Here is an 18,907-nt window from a genome sequence, read left to right as displayed (position 1 = left end):
TTCCGCTTCTAGTTTCTTAATTGGAAATCCAGCCACAGTTTTCTCACCTGACCTTCCAAATCAGGATAAGAAATGTGTAGGGCTGCACACTGTCAGATCTTCAGTCAAGTGCTGTAATATCAGGGGTAAGGCAGCCACGTTCCCTTATTTACAACACTGGCTGATGTAAAGTGAGTATGTTTAAAGCCACATTTAGAAGCCAGAGAGAATGTAGGTTTCTCAGACAGGTAAATAGGATTGGTGGTCAGAGTGGGTAAGTCCAGGGTGTGCAGGTGAGTCCCTTAAGTTGAAGATTCTTCATCGGAACTGGAAGATAAACAAGTGCCAGCTTCAATCAGAGTCAGCATTGCTGAGTGTGGAGGACCCTTCCAGTCAATGTTCCTGACTGTTGATTTGTACCTGCGGTAGTTCCCCTTCTCATCTTTTGCTTCCCACTTCTGTTGAAGGGTCTACTCTCAAAATGTCTTCTCTATAGTTGCTGGCAGACCTATGTACTGAGGTTTTTCGGTTTATTGATGGCCAATAGCCCCAGGTCCTCTTTTATGGAATCTATACTAATTCACTAATAAGACTAGTAATCTAAAGACCCAGAGTAATGACCTGGGTTCAAATCCCACCACAGCAGATAGTGAAATTTGAATTCAACAAAGACTTAGGATTAAAAGTCGATTGATGACCATGCAACCATTGTTGATTGTCATAAAAACCCATGAATGTCCTGTCGGGAAGGAAGTCTGTGATCCTTACTTGGTCTAGCATGTGACTCCAGATCCACAGCAATGTGGTTGACTCTTAGATGCCCTGTGAAATGAATGCTGGCCTTGCCAGCAACTCCCAGGTTCCATGAACGAATAATTTAAAAAATGATACCGCTGGGAACTTCTCACCATCTAACTGACAAAGTATAACTGCATCTGTCATCCACTATCTTGGAAAGATTAACAATGGCACAGATTCCGACGGTTTGAAGAAATCAGTCTTTTAGCTTGGACTCACCTCTGAGTCCAAATTTAAGGGTTCATGCCCCACTACAGAGTCCTAAAGGCATAACCAGATGCTACAGTATAGTGCTCATGTTACTAGACTCACCATCCAGAAACCTGAGTTGAGATCTCAGCACAGCAGTTGAGGAAGTTAAATTCAATTCATTAAATCGAACCTGCCACCATCAACATCCTGAGGTTAAATGTTGACCAGAAGTGTAACTGGACCAGCTGCGTAAATGTTGTGGCTGCATGAACAGGTCAGAGGCTGGGAATTCTGTAGCAGGTGGCTCACCTCCTTGCTCTCGCACCTTTCCCTCATCTACAAGGCTCCAGTCTCTTGTTCAGACTAATGCTCATGGAAGAACACACAAAGCTCAACACCATCCGGGACAAAGCAGCCAACTTGCTTGGCACCTCATCCACCAACTTAAATATTCAACCCCTCCACCACTGTGACTGCAGCGTGTATCGTCTGTGAGATGTACTGCAACAACAAGCCAACTCTTATTCAACCGCATGCGACCTTACCACTTGTGAGGAGCAGCAGGCATGGGAGCACCACCACCTGCAATTTTCCCTCCCAGGTTGCGCACCATTTTAAGTTGGACGTATATCGTCATTTCCTTTGTCCCTCAGTCAAAATATTAGAATGCCTATCTCGCAACTGTGGGAGTACCTTCATCACAGACTCTCCAGCAATTAAAGAATGCAGCTCACCACCACTTTTTTATTGAAGACAATTGGAGATGGGTAATAATTGCTGGCTTTGTCACAGATGTCTGCATCCATTGAACACATTTAAAAATAAATTCAGTGCTGTCTTTCAGTTGGCAGATGTAAAAGATAGCATGAAGCTATTCGAAGCAGAAGGGGTTACCCAGAAGAGGCTTTCTGGTCAACTTTCACCAAAACACGTTAACTGGTCATTATCTCTTTGCTGTTTTTGGGAACTTGTTCTGTGAGCATTGGCTGCTGCATCTCCTACTTTACGCCTCAAAAGTAGAACTTCATGTAGTATTTGATTGCATAGTACTTTGACACATCCTACATCAGTGGAAAGCCTTGTACAATTGAAAGTCCTTCATTTATATCCTTTTGGCAGTTTAATCACATTTTGATTTGACTCGTCTTAAGTTTCCTTTGTACTTTTTGTTTCTGTTCGGGCCGTTCCCCCTCCTTTTGGGGAGCCGCCCCCTTTTTCTTTGTCCAAACGTAATTTAAGTTTGTTTACTTGGTTCGACCCGCGAGAACTGGCTAAAAGAGTTGATCTCTATGCCTGTGTTACTAAAACAAATATTTATTTCATAGGAAGCTGCTCAAGCATTAATATGTGCCCGTATGGCTGGATCAAAGTTGGATGGTATTGAGGAAAAAATAAATGAGTACCTGGACCGAGTGCAGGCTCTTTACTCCGCAGGTTTGTAATTTACATTGAGAGTATGAATAACCCATGACCCTCTTATATCTCATTGTGTCACAGCACTGTAACCAAAATAAGTAGAATTGTGCACAGTGAAGCTTATAGTGTTTTAGCGTTTTATTTCTAATCACCCATTTGTGTGATGTTATGTGGTTTGAACGTTTATGTATTCAAAATACAATTGGAAAGATGCTCACAAATCTAAAATGTTTTCATCTTTTGCAAATTTTAAGTTCAAGCACAGAGCACCACAGGAGACCCTCTGAAGACAAAACAGCAAATGGATCTGGAGCGTGCTCACTTCCTGGTCACACAAGCATTCGACGAAGATGAGAAGGGCAATGCAGACGAGGCTATAGAATTGTACACTGAAGGTGTCGAATTGTGCCTGAAAACAGTGAGTAAACTAGAAAATCAAAAACAAATTGGAACACGAGGGTCGATACATTATGTTGTGTATGCTGTGACCAAATTTAAGGTGAAGGACCAAATGCGATACAGAACTAATCCTACATACTGTATTTTTCATCCTAGGCTAATGAAACCTCAGACCAAACACTGCAGGGCAAATTGAAACAGTTAGCACGACAAGCACTTGACAGGTGAGTGCTTTTTGTTTTGTTCCCTGGCAAACCTTCTTCTGAACTTCTATACATGATGAAACAAAGAACATTTTCCATTCAGGTACCTGTGTGAATCTTGCGTACAGTACCATGTCATTCACATACAGCATGACCATCTGCAGATCAAAATTCCTTCCTTGATGGTGTCTATTAATCCCATACTCAAAAAAGCATCTCTATTGCATTTGCTATCCTGTTTCTGAGTGAGATGTGGTCTGCTGCTGAAATATAGCTGTATTGAGTGCTATTGAGGCGGTGGCGGGGGTGGGAATTTTCCATGGTGTGTTTCTCTATGGTGAGAGCTGGCCTGCCGTTGAGCAGCAGCGGAATTTTCTGATGCCGCCACTGTCAATGGGATTTCCCATTTGAGTCCACCCCCGCTACCAGGGGAACCTGTGAGAGGGGTGGAGTGTTCACTATCAGCAAGATCGGAAGATCTGCTGGCTAGCACGGCTGGAAAGTCCACCCCCGTGGTCGGTAGGAATGGGGTTTGGACAACTTAAGTTGGCTTCAACCTGGACTGCTGCAACCTGCTTGTCAATGCTTGAGTTGTTTGTTGTTTTTATTCAGATGTAAACCCGGAAGTGAAAGTATGATGCGCTGATCTATTGTGTCCCAGTAGCCCCCTTCTTCCTTACCCAAGGGACCATGCTAGTTAATTTTTCATTTCATACTGACATGAACAAGTGCCCTTGTGTACCATACTCTTGTAGGTGGTGTATTTTGACTACAGGAGATGGCATTACTTGATGCTTTAACTTCTACAGTAACAATGCCCTTAATTTAAAAATAATTGAGAAATACCTTATTGGGATGCTTTGCTGCAGGAAAAGAAGGTCCTCTTTTGTAGAAAACTTTTTTTCCTATTCATTGGTGGGATGTGGATGTCGCAAGCTGGGCCAGCATTTGTTGCTCATTCCTACTCGCCCTTGACGGCGTTTAAGAATCAACATGGAGTTCCATGTGGGCCAGACTAGGTAAGGATGGCAGGTTTCCTTCCCTTGGTGATTAAGGATTTTTACGACAATCGGTGATAATTTCATGCTTACCGCCACTGAAAATCAAGCTTTCAATTCCAGTTTTTATTAATTGAATTTGACTTTTACCAGCTGTCATGATGAGATTTGAACCCATACCCCCAGATCATTAGCCTGGGACCTCTAGATTATTAGTCCAGTTACATTACCTTTTAGGCCACACTCTTCCTCTAAGCTGTTAAGGCTGTATTATTTTGCATTTGGTTTCAATAACTTTTGCAAATCAGTTTGTTGATTCCTAGCTACTTTATTGAAAATCTGATTTCTCTATTCACCTATAAGATGATACTATTATCTAAGAACTCAAATTTGAATGTAGGGTTCTGTGAGGAGAAGTTTTGGGAGGTAAGGCCTGTTTATCTTTTATAACCCATGATAGAATGTTGTAGTTGAGCCTTTTCATTTAGGCTAAGTAAATTGGGTCTGTATTTCCTGGCGTTTAGAAGGAGAGGCAATTTCATTGAAACCTACAAGATTCTGAGGGGGCCTAATAGGATGGATGCTGAGTGATTGTTTTTGCTTGCCAGGACATCTAAAACATGGGGACACAATCTCAGAATCAGGGCCAATCATTTAGGGCTGATGAGAGATTACTCATAACCCAGAGGGTTGTGGATGCTGTATCGTTGAATGTGTTTAAGGCTGGTGTGGACGGATTTTTGAAGTCTCAGGGAATTGAGAGATGTTTGGAGGAAATTGTCCACTTAAGCCCAAGATCAGCCTTAAAAATAGTACTGTGAAATCTTTCACCTGGAAGGGTATATGGGGTCGCAGTTTAACGTCTCATTGGGAAGACAAAACCTCTACCACTAGTGCAGCACTGAGTGTCATCCTAGATTTTTGTGCTCTGCTCCAGGGACTTGAACCCACAACCTTCTGACTCAGAGAAAGGACTGCAATCAGCTGAGTCACCGCTTATATACTTATTCATTCTTGGAAAACTAGCACTGCTGGCTATTATTACCCACCTAAAATTGCCTTCTCGGTGCCATTTTTAACAGCAACTGCAAGGTGATGATGGTGTTGCAGTGCTGTTAGGGTAGGAGTTCCAGGATTTTAATCCAACGATCATAAATGAATAACAATATTTGTTCAAGTTGAGTGGCGTGTGGCTTGAAGGGGAACTTTGAGATGATAGTGTTTCCATGCACCTGTGTGGCCTTCGCACCCAACCCTCCCAACTAATGCCACCTTCTCAGATTTAAAGGTCATGGGTTGAACACTGCTTTATAACTTTTGTCTCCTTTTTGTTTTACATTTATTTCTCACCTAGAGCTGAAGCGTTAAAAGACTCTGTATCCAAAATGCCTGCAGAAAGAAAGCACGCTACAGGGAAACAGAGTCAGCCAGTGCGAACCTTCCAGCCCCTGGGACCGGACTTTTCACTGAATGATAAACCACAATTATCTAGAGTTCAGGGCAGTGAACGTTCAAACCATGGCCAGCTTTACTCATCAGAGGAAATTGAAGTGCTACGGTGAGAATACCTTAAAATCAGCCGCACACTTCGCACAGATGGATGACTAGAATGAAGAAGACTGCATTTATATAGCACCTTTCATCGTCTCAGGGCATTCTAAAATGCTGGAGAACAAATGAAGAGCTTTTGAGGTGTGGCTGCTATTGTAATTTAGGAAGCCCACCAGCCCAATTTGATCTTAGCTATATGTGGTCTTATTTTAAGTTTTTCTGCCTTGATTGGGTGTATTTTTTTTAATATATTAATGATGGGGGAAGAGAGTAAGATGCAAAAAGCTCTCCCCCAGGGTGTTAGAAGAGGGAAGAGAGGAAGGTACAAGAGGAGGATGTTGGGTGGGTTGTTCAAGATGGATGGGCGCCCCAAGTCAGGTGGAGAGGAGGGCTGGGGATGATTAGCAGGTTTGTCTTCAATCAGTCAGTGAGGGGTTGAACAGAATCTTCAGCCCAGGAGGGGCCTGTTGAATGGGTCCAGACACCCACAAGTTGAATTCTTTGATTCACAATGTATTAAATTGAGTCCCACTTACTCTTGCAGTAAAATGGTGTCATTCATTTTACTGATTGCTTCGATCTTTAATTTTGGGAAGTGAGTTCTTTCTTGGATGCACTTGTTAATGTAGCTTTTGGAGAAAAAGTAGTGTTGAACCTCTGTTACTCAAACCTTTTCCTTAAATCAGTTGATTTGCCTTTCAGGAAAACCTCCAAGATCAATGGAATTGAATATGTGCCTTTCATGAGTGTGGATCTCAAAGAGCGATTTGCATTTCCCATGCCATTCTCGTAAGCTGTTTTTAATATAAAACTTGCATGATGAAATCGAAGAGTTCTTAATACTGCTTGTGAATTTTGAAACGTTATCAGTGTATATAAGGGAACTAACCTTTTTTGAATTCTTGTTGCAACATTACAAATTGGGAAGAGAGTAGGCTATTTTTACACTTGGCCATCTAAGTACAAGGCTTTGCAACAATATGTATGTGTGTCTAATTAAATGTATTAGACTGTAGTTAAAGATCAACATGCTCTTCAACTTTGACATGAAGAGTTTGTGTTGAAGTTTTGAAATCCGCTGATTGGTCAAGAAGCTCACCAATCCCTTGACGATAAAATGGGAAAGTAGTTTATTTAAAGAAATAGCTCAGGTAACTGAAATTTTGTAACGTATTGATGAGTAATTGATCCAGCAGCTTTTTACAGGACAATGAAGTGTTTGGCAAATGAGTGCCAAAGGAATTGCATTTCAGAAATAATTGATTTTCTTTTGTCATTCTTATGATGGAAGACACAGGAAACCTCGGCTTTTTTCAGCATTTGAAAGCTGCTCTGCTGAGTATTTATTCTAATTTGCATTCCTGCCATGGGCAGTATGCAGTCTACGTTAGCAGAAATAATTCATGGTGCAAAGGAAATGCTTGCATTTACATCGTGCTTTAACCACAGAACTCCCCACCGCCACGTTTGCAGTGTAGACACTGTTGTCATGTAAGAAACACAACAGCTAATTTACACACTGCAAGATCCTACAACAGAGGTGACGATAATAACCAGATAACCTGTTGTTATTGGGTAACTATTGACTGGGGGTAGAGAGGACACTGGCCCTGCTCTTATTCAAATGGAGTTGTTTATATTGAATCGTGAGTTTAACATCTGAGAGATGCCCCCTCTGACATTTGCATCATTCCCTCAGTATGGACTAAAGTGTCAATTTAGGGTAAGCACTAAAGTCTATGGAGTGGGACTTGAACCTACAATCCTAACTCGGGTGAGGGTGCTACCACTGAGCCAAGGCTGACATCTTTTTTTGTCACACTTGCGTGCTTCAAAACAGCTTATTGTCTGACTTACCTAGAGTAATGTCATGGGAGATTCATATTTATAGAAAATGAGAGAGTGTTTGTTCTGTCTCCACCCCCAGGTATTAAAAACCAGACTTTGTTAGTGCTGCAAAATGATGTTTCTTTTTAAGAGATATAAAACCAGTCACTTAAACGGCAATCTGCAACCAGGATTTTCCAAACCGCACAGCACCCTCATCCAAATATGTTGACCTGAAGAGTATGGTTATATAGTTATTTAACAATATTTATTTGATGATTAGGAAAACAGTGGCAATGAATATTTGCAAAATCCTGCAAATTGCTTTCAGTGTCTTGATGAGGGCAGGCACAAGCCACCACAAGTTCAGGATGCATTTTCGGAAGTTCACATTCACCTTTGTCTGCACTCCTGTCCCAGGTCCGTCTATGTTTAACGTTTTTTAAAAATCTGAATTCCTCCGTAAATCAAACCACAAACTCAGCATCCAGCCTCTATGTCTGCAAAGTCTTGGCTGGGCATTAACCTTCATCCTGACTCATAGGTCTTTTGCTCCAACCTAAACTCTGTCCCCACGATAAGACTGTCTCCTCAGCCCGGCTGCTGGTCAGGGATGCCTGCTGCTTTACAAAGTCTCCTATTGTTTTTACAGGGACAGAGCTGGCAAACTGGTATTGTCACCAAAGCAGAAAGCATTATTTTCCCGGTGGGTTCGACCAGATGACCTCAGCAACAACCCTACAATGATCTACACAGTCTCTAGTTTCAGTATAAAACAGGTTAGTCTTTTAAAATCAGCTTTGTCTGTTCACTTTTACTCGTTTAAAATGTCAATTTTAATTCAAAAGGACCTTTGTCATCCAATTCCATTTAGTTATGTTTTTAACAATGCGGGAAATTCTCACCTCCCAAAATGTTGGGGAGGGGGTGAATGGAAATTTTCAATCTATGACTAATAGATCGTTGGCACGAGAATGTGTTAAGGGATTTGTAACTAAGGCGGGGAAATGGGTTTAGAATCAAGATCAGCCATGATCCAATTGAATGGCAGAAAGAAGAGAATGACAAAGGACGGAATGACTCAGTCTTGTTCCTACACCCAGAAAAACTAAAGGTTTTTGAAAAATGCCAATGTAGTTTTGCCTACTTGCCTCCACAAATGGTGTGTTACGAATGGACAGTTCCTCTGGTCTAATTGCCTTTTGCAGCTTTAATCACATTTCTGCAATGCTAGATGCCAGACCTCGCACACCACAGTATTAAATTGCTGCCCCCTGCAGGAGATGTTTGGGAAGGCACACCCTGCAGCTGTAAGGATAGTTTCTATTTTGATCTAAAGGTTTAAATGAGGGAGCAGCTGACTGGCTATTTGCCAATCCAAAGAATGTATGTGGATGTTATTTAATCTTTCAAATACTCTCATTTTCAGACAGTAGTTTCAGACTGCTCTTTTGTGGCCTCTCTAGCCATCGGTGCTGCATATGAAAGACGTTACAATAAAAAGTTAATCACAAGGTACCAACCTTTGTCTCTTGGTGTGGTAAAAGCATTCTTTTAAAAATTGTGCATAATTCGTACAGATCTCTAGTAAATGGTTACCTGGTATCTCCTCATGTGGTTCAATGTCAGTTTTTTGTCTGCCAACTTTCCTGTTAAACACCTTTGGGAGTTCTACTATGTTAAAGAGGCTATAGGATGAAGCTGATGTTGTAATTATATACATAGAAAAGCTGGGATATTTTGAACTTCATCTCTTGCTGTCCATGCAACACAGTTGTGTGCAACAGACCAAGGTGAAAAACATAATGGCTTGTAGGATATTAGTGACGTGATACAGCAGCCAGTGGTATCACAAAAGGTTACTGTGTTGATTTGTACCTTTTGTTCTACACTTACCTAGTTTCTGATTTCAGCTCTGGGAGTCACAGGAAGTGCTGAGCAGGAATTGGGTATATCCTTCATTGGTGGGGTGTGTGTGTGTGTCTCTCAATGGGAGTGATTCTCGGCCAGCTCCCAAACACCACAAGCAGTTGCAGAGTGGCGTTAGTAGGTGCCTGGGGAATGGTTACCTCCATCAAGGAGTCTACATGGCCTTGCAAAAAGGTGTGACGGTTGTTTGCACTGCTGCCTCACAGTGCTTGCGACCTGGTTCAATTCCGGCCTTGGATGACTCTGTGGAGTTTGCACATTCTTCCCTGTGTCTGCGTAGGTTTCTTCTGGGTGCTCCAGTTTCTTCCCACAGTCTGAAAGATGTGCTGGTTAGATGCATTGTCTATGCTGAATTCTTCCTCAATGTACCCAAACAAATACCAGAGTGTTCACCGCAGTGAAACACTTCATTGCAGTATTAATGTAAGCTTACTTGTGACACTAATAAACCTTAAGATGTGTAGGTTAGGAGGACTAGCTGTATAAAAATGTTACTTGGGGTTAAGGCCTAGGTAAGATTCTCTGTCAGAGAGTCAATGCAGATTTGATCAATGAAGTGACTGCCCCCTGCACTGTAGGGATTCTATCAAAAAGGAAAAGGGAGACAATAGTGGAGCTGAACAAATGTAATCTTGACATTTTACATTCGATATCTGTGTTTACCTTTCTTTATATTTTGATTTGCAGCATTATATATCCTCAGAATAGGAGAGGGGAGCCAGAGTATAATCCCTGTGGGAAATACATGGTAAAGCTTCATATCAATGGTGTTCCCAGAAAGGTAAGTCTGTCTTCAAACTCCTGACCATTAAGCCAAATCACATGTGCAATTGTTTTTTTTCTCCCTCTTTTCAGTTTTCCTCCCTTTCTCATATTTGGAAGGTATCGACTTTGGTTCCACTTGCATGCCTCAGTGTATTGTCCTTGCGTCTGGTCCTCTTATGTAAACATAGATTCGCACTGTTTGACTGAGTCATTGGTCAGTGATCAGGAATTACAAGCTTGGTTAACCAAGTCCTAACCCCAGCCCCACAACCTAATTACTGTCTAATGTCAGCTAAAAACCAACAAGCTCAACACAAATCAGGGATCAAAACTGATATCCTCCTTTCTCTGTATGACTTAACAAGCCAAGTCACTGAGGGGAGTAGGCATTTTTGTTAGATGTGTACTATATTAGTAATAGATGCATTAACCTGTGGATATAGTTTATAACTGTTGTGTAATCATAAAATTTATTAAAGATTTTTAAAAGCAAAATATCAATGCTGAAGAAACTTGACACCATCCAGAACAAAGCAGCCCGCTTGATTGGCACCACATCTACAAATATTCAATCCCTCCACCACCAACACTCAGTAGCAGCAGTGTATACTATCTACAAGATGCGCTGCAGCAATTCCCCAAAAATCCTTGGCACTGTCCAGATCCACAACCACTTCCATCTAGAAGGACCAGGGCAGCAGATACATGGGAACAACACCACCGCCTGCAAGTTCCCCTCCAAGCCACTCACCATCAGATTTGGAAACATATTACCGTTCCTTCGCAGTCACTGGGTCAAAATCCTGGAACTTCTTCCCTTACAGCATTGTGGGTCAACTCACAGCACACGGACTGTAGCAATTCAAGAAGACAGCTCACCAGCACCTTCTCGAGGGCATCTTGGGATGGGCAATAAATGTTGGCCAGCCAGTGATGCCCATGTCCCACGATTGTATAAAAGAAAAATTGATTTACTAGTGAAAGTTCAGCATGGAAAGAATTCTCGATGAAAAATATTTCTAGTTAATAACAGCCTCAAGATAAAGGGGGGACGGTTTAGAACGGAGTTGAGGAGGAACTTCTTCACTCAAAGGGTGGTGAATCTCTGGAATTCTCTGCCCGTTGAGGTGGTGGAGGCTACCTCGCTAAATATTTTTAAGACGCGGGTTGATGGGTTTTTGATAAGCGAGGGGATTAAGGGTTATGGGGAGAGGGCGGGAATGTGGAACTGAGCCACGACAGATCAGCCATGGTCTTATTGAATGGCGGGGCAGGCTCGAAGGGCTAGATGGCCTACTCCTGCTCCTATTTCTTATGTCCTTATGTTCTTATAAGAGCAGTCCTTTTTACATTACTATGTTGTTTTATTTGTCTTTTTGAAATGTTTTACCCTCATTTAGTTTTATGCGACCCATGTTTTCTTTGATTTTATGTCACATGTTTTCTCCTTCCCATCATTGAACAACACTGCAAACTTAAGAGTGCAGGAAAAGAAGTCCTTGGATATTGTTGTGAGAAATATATCCAGAGAAAAGATTATGGCAACAGCCAGGGCCTGTTGGCACCTCAGAAGGATTTACACCACAGAAACAGACCAGTTGGCCTAACTGTCCACGCTGGTGCTTATGCTCTATACCTCTTTTCATCTAATAGCAGACCGTTCTATTCTTATTTTCCCCCTCACATCTAACTTTCCCTTAATTGTATTAACACTGTTCACTTCAATTATGTAATTTGGTAACAAATTCCACATTCTGACTACTTTAGGTACAGAAATTTCTCCTGAATTCCATATCGGATTTCTCTAATTTACAATGTTAATCAGCAGCAATTTGGTACTTTCAATCTCTTTTTCTGCATTAAGTAGATAACCCATTAAAGGTAATTCATATATCATCTTTATCTGGATCTCATGGTGCCCTCACCTGAGGTGTGGTGATCCTCAGGTTAAATCACCATCAGTCAGCTGTTCCCTTTGAGTCATTTGGGACCATGGCATCTTTACCTTATCTGGATTTATCCGTCAATGAATCTGATTCAGGATGGAGATTGCGAGTTCACTGATTTTTGTTTCTCGACTGTGGTCAGGTGATCTGTGAGATATTCCTTTTCTGTGTGGCCAAATATTTCTTCTTGCGTTCCTTCCTCTTGTTTAATTGTTTTAATATATTTATGGGACATGGGCATCACTGACTGGCCAGCCTTTATTACCCATCCCTAATTGCCCAAGGGCAATTGAGAGTCAACCACATTGCTGTGGTTCTGAAGTCACATGTAGGCCAGACCAGGTAAGGGCAGCAAATTTCCTTCCCTAAAGGATATTAGTGAACCAGATTGTCAGAAAAAAAACAATCAACGATGGTTTCATGGTGATCAGTAGATTCTTAATTCCAGATTTATTTTATTGAATTCAAATTCCACCATCTGCCATGACAGGATTTGAACCCAGGTCCCCAGAACATTAGCTGAGTTTCTGAACTAATAGTCTAGCGATAATATCACTAGGCCATCACCTCCCCTGGCATGGTTAAAATGATTGGTCTGTCACAAATATTGTGCTGAAGTTTAATTCTTTTTCCCAATTCTACCTCGAAACAGGTGGTCATTGATGACTATTTGCCCGTGGATCACAATGGTGAGCTGCTCTGTTCATACTCCAACAACAAGAACGAGCTTTGGGTCTCCTTGATTGAAAAGGCCTACATGAAGGTTATGGGAGGATATGATTTTCCAGGCTCCAACTCTGTAAGTATGAATCATGTGGTTTATATCATCAGTGATTTCTTCATCACTGAAGCGATGCTCCAAAATAGACTAATTGCAAAAGCCGACGTGCAAATTGAGAAAAAGCTACTGTAAATTTAACACCCTTTTGTGCAATGTGTTACCTTTCTCAGCCTGGAGCTGTTTCCCAGCTCACCATAACACTTCGTGTTTTAATCACTAATCGGTGTGAGGGCGCCGATAGCTTTCTTCAAAGGGAAGAAACAACCTCTGTTGACGTACAAGCTTTCATGACTTCAGGATGTCCATCAATGCTTCACAAACTAAAGAGCACTTTTGAAGCATTGATACTGCTGTAATGTCAGAAATAAAACCTCCTGACTGTGGTTAAAAAGTAGCAGTTGATTCTGTAACCAGCCGCACTTAGCTTTTTCTGCTCAAAGATACTTAAATGTAGACTCTAAATTGAACTCTCCCTGTGACTGGAGCGAAGGGTGTGCTGAACAAAACACTAGCCAGTCCTTCACACACGTGCTGTGGAACAAACACGTTCTGCTGAAAGTCAATGGAAATGGAGTGTGCGAAGAAAGACAACAAGAATCTGTGTGAGGTCTGCAAAAAGAGAGGCTGGGGTAGGGAATTTTCTGGAAAGTATACACCGAGATTGGAGAAGAAACTAATGAGAGAATTGTGGAAAGGGAATGGCAAACAGAGTGCAAGAGCCAGAGAAAAGGAGAGGACATGTATAACAAGAAGTGTTGGAATCCAGTTTCTAGGCACCTATGACAGGGAGAGAAATTTATTTTCTTCCAAGAATGAAGATCAGTTTTTGAATTAAATGGCTCTAACAGCATAGCAGGAAATCATGACATAGTCATTTTAATTTACTCTTAACTTTTTGGTTAGTTTATAAGGCAGCAATTTGTCAAAGATTAGAACAATTAACTCTTTCTCACCTGCTGGTGAGACTGTAACTAAACCCGCATGTTGTTTAATTTAAGGGTGTAAATAATACTTCTAGAACAGTGCTCTGCCACTTAAAGTGAAAACAGGTAAGTAATTTTTCACAAAAGCAAAATATTACTGGAAATCTGAAATAACAACTGTTAGAAAAACTCATCAGGTGTAGCAACAGCTGTGGCAGGAGAGGTATTTGTTTCTCCCATTATGACTCCTCATCAGAACCCCTTTGAGTTCTGAACAAGAGTGATTTTGGACTCAAAATATTAACTCCATTTCTGGCTCCACAGGAGTTGCCAGACCTGGTGAGATCTTTTTTAAGCAATTTCTGGTTTTATTTTTTAACCAACTTTCTCTATCAGCAGAATGCTTTGGAAATGCTTTTGCTGTGCAATCCAGAACTCTTGATGCTATAAGCAGCCTTCCACAATCCTTTCAGTGATGGAAGTTATTGGAAATAGAACCCAAGGTTCACTCCTAATAAGTCCACCCAACAGCCTTGACTTCAGTGAGACCCAAGATTTTAGGTCAAAATTTTGAACGTGCCGTACATTCCTAGCTGCAGAGGTTCTGATGTTTTCAGTGACTGTAATATTCGTTTTGTATCCAGGGATAATGTAATTTAAGAGATCAGATGAAAAGGGATATTTGGGACTACATGTGAGTTAATGAATGGTGTCGGGTTTGAAATATTTGACCCTCGGTCTGTTTGACTATTCCACCTCTGGCCCCACAACCTAATCTATAAAATTGTGTTTTGCAGAACATTGATCTTCATGCTTTGACTGGTTGGATTCCAGAGCGAATTGCGATGCATTCGGACAATCAGAAGTTTGATTATGAGGGCACTTTCAGAATGCTATATCAAAGGTAGTCTTAGACCAGTGTTGAAGCATCAGTAAAAGTTTTCAGGGGGTTTTAGTCAGTGATTTGAGAAGTTTTTTCTGTGTGCATGTCCAAATCAAATAGGTTTCATAAGGGAGATGTTCTAATTACCACAGCGACGGGCATTATGAGTGAGGAAGAGGGAGAACGATGGGGGCTCGTACCGACACACGCGTATGCCGTTCTCGATATCCGGGAATACAAGGTAACAAAATGTTTCCATGTGTCGCAGACAATGGGACAGCCCATTTCCAGGTACAATCACATCGGCAATGGGAGCCCTAAAAGCAGATATGGGAATTGAGTACCTGTAGACTATAATACTCCCTTCATCCCTTCTAAATTAGCACCAGGAATGTATCCATGTAGGTAAGTGATATCTATGCCATCGGAGTTCTAGCTATTACCTCACCTAAATTATTCCAAAGGAACACAGCAAATATGGTTCACCTTCTAAATTAAATATCCTAAGTTACGTCTTTCAATGGAGATTTCATACCTGTATTGAGTACAGCGTTGACTTTTGGCTTTACATTGAAATTAACAAATTATTCAGGTGATTTATTATCGTTTTTAAGTTATCATCAATGAAAAGCTAGAACTACACTTAGTCACAAGGCTGATTGTCGCTTACCCTAATATGCAAGAAAAACAGAATTCTTTTAAAATCTCTTATTGCTTAATAATTGCATAGTTAATGAGAGATTTTTGAAGTTATACAGAGGAAAAGGTGTTATATTTGTAGCTTAGTGGTGTAGCGGTTTAATACCAGTCAGATATGTAATGACTGGGTTGGTGTGAACCTTGGATAGTGGTGTAGATGGCGAAAGGGAGTGTTTCCACGAGATGGTATTGGGTATTAGTACTGAGGCAGCTTGGTCTATTGAAGTATCTAGGTTTTTGTTGTTCCATTGCCCATAACTAAATAGATGGGTGGGTTGGTATCTGGTTTTCATTGTGCTTTCACCTAGTAATGGCATCTGATCTTAACACATCTATATCTATTAATTAATATCTTGTAATTATGAACGTTTGCTGGTAACTTTTTTCATTATTGGTTCCTTTGATTGGATAATAATGGAAACTGCTGGTGTAAACTTGCCATATAGCATCACACTCTTTTCCTCTTCTCCCCCCAGCCCTCCATGAAGGTGCTGCAGTACCACCCCTGGCAGGAGGGTGTAATTACAACATGATGCATTTAGGTAGGCAAACTCCCATCCAGCTGTGCACATAGGAATTTCTAAAAGAAATATATTTAAAAAAACAACACATGCATTTATAGCCAATGAAGAATTTTTTTGAATGATAGTCACTATTGTAAAATAGAAAATGTGACATCTGATTTGTGCACAGCAAGATCCCCCCCTCCCCACCCAATCAGCAATATGATAATAAGTAGGTATTCTCTTGACTGATATTTGATTGAGGGATAATGTTGTCCATGGGAACATTTATGCCTCTGTTTGATATCTCATCCAAAGAACAGCACCACTACTAGTGCAGTTTTCCCCCCAGTGCTGCACTGGAATGCTATCCCAGTTGTTTGCGTTCAATTCTCTGGAATTTAAACTTAAAGATAGTTAGTGCTTTAAAATGGAAGCTGAATTGTGTTTTTGTGACCTGATCCAATTATCCTTTACCTTCCAATCCCGTCTAGTCAGGAAAACTACTGTTCATAGCTCTGTAGAATTCCCACAGTACAGAAGGAGGCCATCAGCCCAGTGTGTCTGCACTGACTTTCCAAAAGAGCATCCCACCCAGGCCCTTCCATAATCCTGTGCATTTACCGTGGTTAACCCACCCAACCTGCATATCTTTGGACAGAAAAAGGAAACTGGAGGAAACCCACACTGATGCAGGGAGAACTGTAAACTCCACACAGACAGTCACCCAAGATGGTTAGGTGGATTGGCCTTGCTAAATTGGTCCTTAGTGTCAGGGGGATTAGCTAGGGTAAATGCATGGAGTTGTGGGGATAGGGCCTGGTGGGATTGTGGTTGGTGCAGACTCGATGGACCGAATGGCCTCCTTCTGCACTGTAGGATTCTATGTTTCTATGACTGGAATCGAACCGCGGTCCCTGACGCTGTGAAGCAGCAGCGTTAACCACTGTGCCATTGTGTCAATTTTGGATTTCTGATGTGCAGCGTCAAAACGAAACCTTTAAGCTCTAAGCAAAGCCAAGATGCAAAGAACCAAATATTGTAGATTTACTTGATTCATCCTTGTACCATGTAGAAAGATGCTAACTACGTTTAAATATAATTTAACTTCCCTAAATTATTGATCTGATCTGAAGCTAAGACCAGTGACCAAAGTATAAGCTTGAAAAGAATTTTTAAAAACACAAGTTTGCTTTAACACTTGTGTTTCATTCGTAGCCATCATTGGATTGTCCTGCATATCCTTTTAGGGAGGTTAATTATTTTAAACAATTCTCGGAATTTGTCTGTATTCCTTCTTAAGTTATTGGATTTGATTGTTTTTTTTTGTTTTGCCATCCTTTAGGGTCTTAAATTTCTTCAGCTTAAAAATCCCTGGAGCCATTTGCGATGGAAAGGACGGTACAGTGACAAGGATGAGAAAAGCTGGGTACCAGCTCTCCAAAAATATTTGAACTTTGATCCCAAGACAGCACAGAAAATAGACAATGGTAAGCTCCCATGGTTTAGGATAGGGGCCCTTTTCATGCAAGTATTAGTTCCAGAAACAAGGGTAAAACCAACAGTTTTATTGTGTCACTTTTTTGGGCTCCCACATCCACATTTATCTCAACGAGTGCAGGGTTCCCCTTGTAGCACCGAGATGTTGAAGGTTCCCTGGATGGAGTGTGTAGAGGAAAATCATGCAAAGATTGCCTGCCCATTAACCTAGTGGGCAGAAATTTAGAATTGGCTTTTTTTAGGTGCCTGATTTTTCCTGCCTTATTTTTCCTCCCACTGCTCCTGCCATACCTTCTTCTATACCCTAGTGCCTTAACAGATAATCAACCCTGGTAACTTTAAGTCCAAGGACTTGAAGCTTTGCAAGTTGCCAACAGTGCAGTAAAAAAAGTCATGTTATTTAATGTGTCAAGTTGAAAGTTGCTTAGCTAATTTTGTGAATTCTTGCCCATTACAGGAATTTTCTGGATTAACTGGGAGGATCTTTGCCGGCATTATGATGTAATTTATTTGAGTTGGAATCCTGCACTGTTCAAAGAGTCAACGTATATTCACAGGTTGGTTAACATGATGCGGTGCAATACTTAACTTCTTCCATTTCAGTGGGCAGTTTGACGTTCGTAGACTGAGTCCCATACTGTCAGAGGATACAGTGTTAAGCTAAGGCTTCACCTGCCAATTCAGGTGGGTATCAAAAATCTTATGGTTTTTCTTTACAGCAGAGTTAAAAGTTCTCTTGGCAGCCTGGCCAACATTCAACCCAACTCCATCAAATCTAACTAATTCCACTTGCTTACTGATTGTGGGATGTTATATACAAGTTGTGGTGGTTTTGCCCAGACAGAAGTGGATATGCTTAAAATGTAATTTGCTAAAATGCAAATTACCTTGGCAAGGCTGGCATTTGTTGCTTGTCTCTAGTTGCACTGAGAAGATGGTGGGCTCTCTTGAACCATTATAGTCCATGCAATGAATCTGTATAATGATCTGATAGAATTAAGTGGCTTGCTTCAGAAGCAGTTAAGAGTCAGCCATGTCGCTATATGATTGTAACCGTATGTAGGCCAAACCGGGGAGGGGTAGCAGGTTGCTTTCTTCAAATGACATTGGTGAACATTTGGAGTCTGTAAACTACAATGTGACAGCTTCATAGCCCTGTTCTTTTTTATTTGAGATATAATAACCACTATATAAATTCCTTAAATTACTGAAGATGATCTGATTTAGTAAGTTATCAGTCACTATTCTATTTACATTGTGACTGCACTATCCCCACAAAGTAATTTCCCCTTAATAATCTATTTGTTTTGCAACGATTGTCTCTATTTAAATAATATTCTTCCCTTTCTTGATTTCACAGTGAAGTATATTTGCTGAGATATTCTTCAGTTTTTGAATTGAATTATTCCAGCCTATAAATTTGTTTTAAGTTTTATATTTAATATGACATTTAAAAGCACATCTCTGACAATCTGACAAATGAGAAAATTGCTTTTGACCCTTCAGAATAGATTTTCCTATTTGAGTGATATTGGTTAATATTGTCATGACCCTGAAATCTTGCTGATTTGGTTAGAGCTGTTTTATGCTGTGCTGGGTCAGTCAGATCCAAAGA

At 40.9% G+C, this 18,907-nt stretch overlaps 1 protein-coding gene across 1 annotated transcript in view; it reads left to right on the top strand.

Moving 5' to 3' along the window:
* The window catches only part of capn7 (calpain 7), a 39,220-nt gene that overhangs the window by 2,214 nt on the left and 18,099 nt on the right, over nt 1–18,907 (top strand). Inside the window, exons 2-14 of the mRNA XM_080203331.1 lie at nt 2,295–2,403; nt 2,640–2,803; nt 2,941–3,008; nt 5,340–5,543; nt 6,239–6,325; nt 8,016–8,142; nt 8,793–8,878; nt 9,980–10,073; nt 12,656–12,802; nt 14,505–14,611; nt 14,711–14,831; nt 17,138–17,282; nt 17,750–17,849. Coding sequence (XP_080059457.1) covers nt 2,295–2,403; nt 2,640–2,803; nt 2,941–3,008; nt 5,340–5,543; nt 6,239–6,325; nt 8,016–8,142; nt 8,793–8,878; nt 9,980–10,073; nt 12,656–12,802; nt 14,505–14,611; nt 14,711–14,831; nt 17,138–17,282; nt 17,750–17,849 — 1,559 coding nt within the window. The remainder of the gene's footprint in view (nt 1–2,294; nt 2,404–2,639; nt 2,804–2,940; nt 3,009–5,339; nt 5,544–6,238; nt 6,326–8,015; nt 8,143–8,792; nt 8,879–9,979; nt 10,074–12,655; nt 12,803–14,504; nt 14,612–14,710; nt 14,832–17,137; nt 17,283–17,749; nt 17,850–18,907) is intronic.

Source organism: Carcharhinus amblyrhynchos, chromosome 2 (genome assembly GCF_965287045.1).
Source record: "Carcharhinus amblyrhynchos chromosome 2, sCarAmb.v2.hapA, whole genome shotgun sequence".
Taxonomy (NCBI): Eukaryota; Metazoa; Chordata; class Chondrichthyes; order Carcharhiniformes; family Carcharhinidae; genus Carcharhinus; species Carcharhinus amblyrhynchos.
This window is presented reverse-complemented; position numbering and strand designations above follow the sequence as displayed.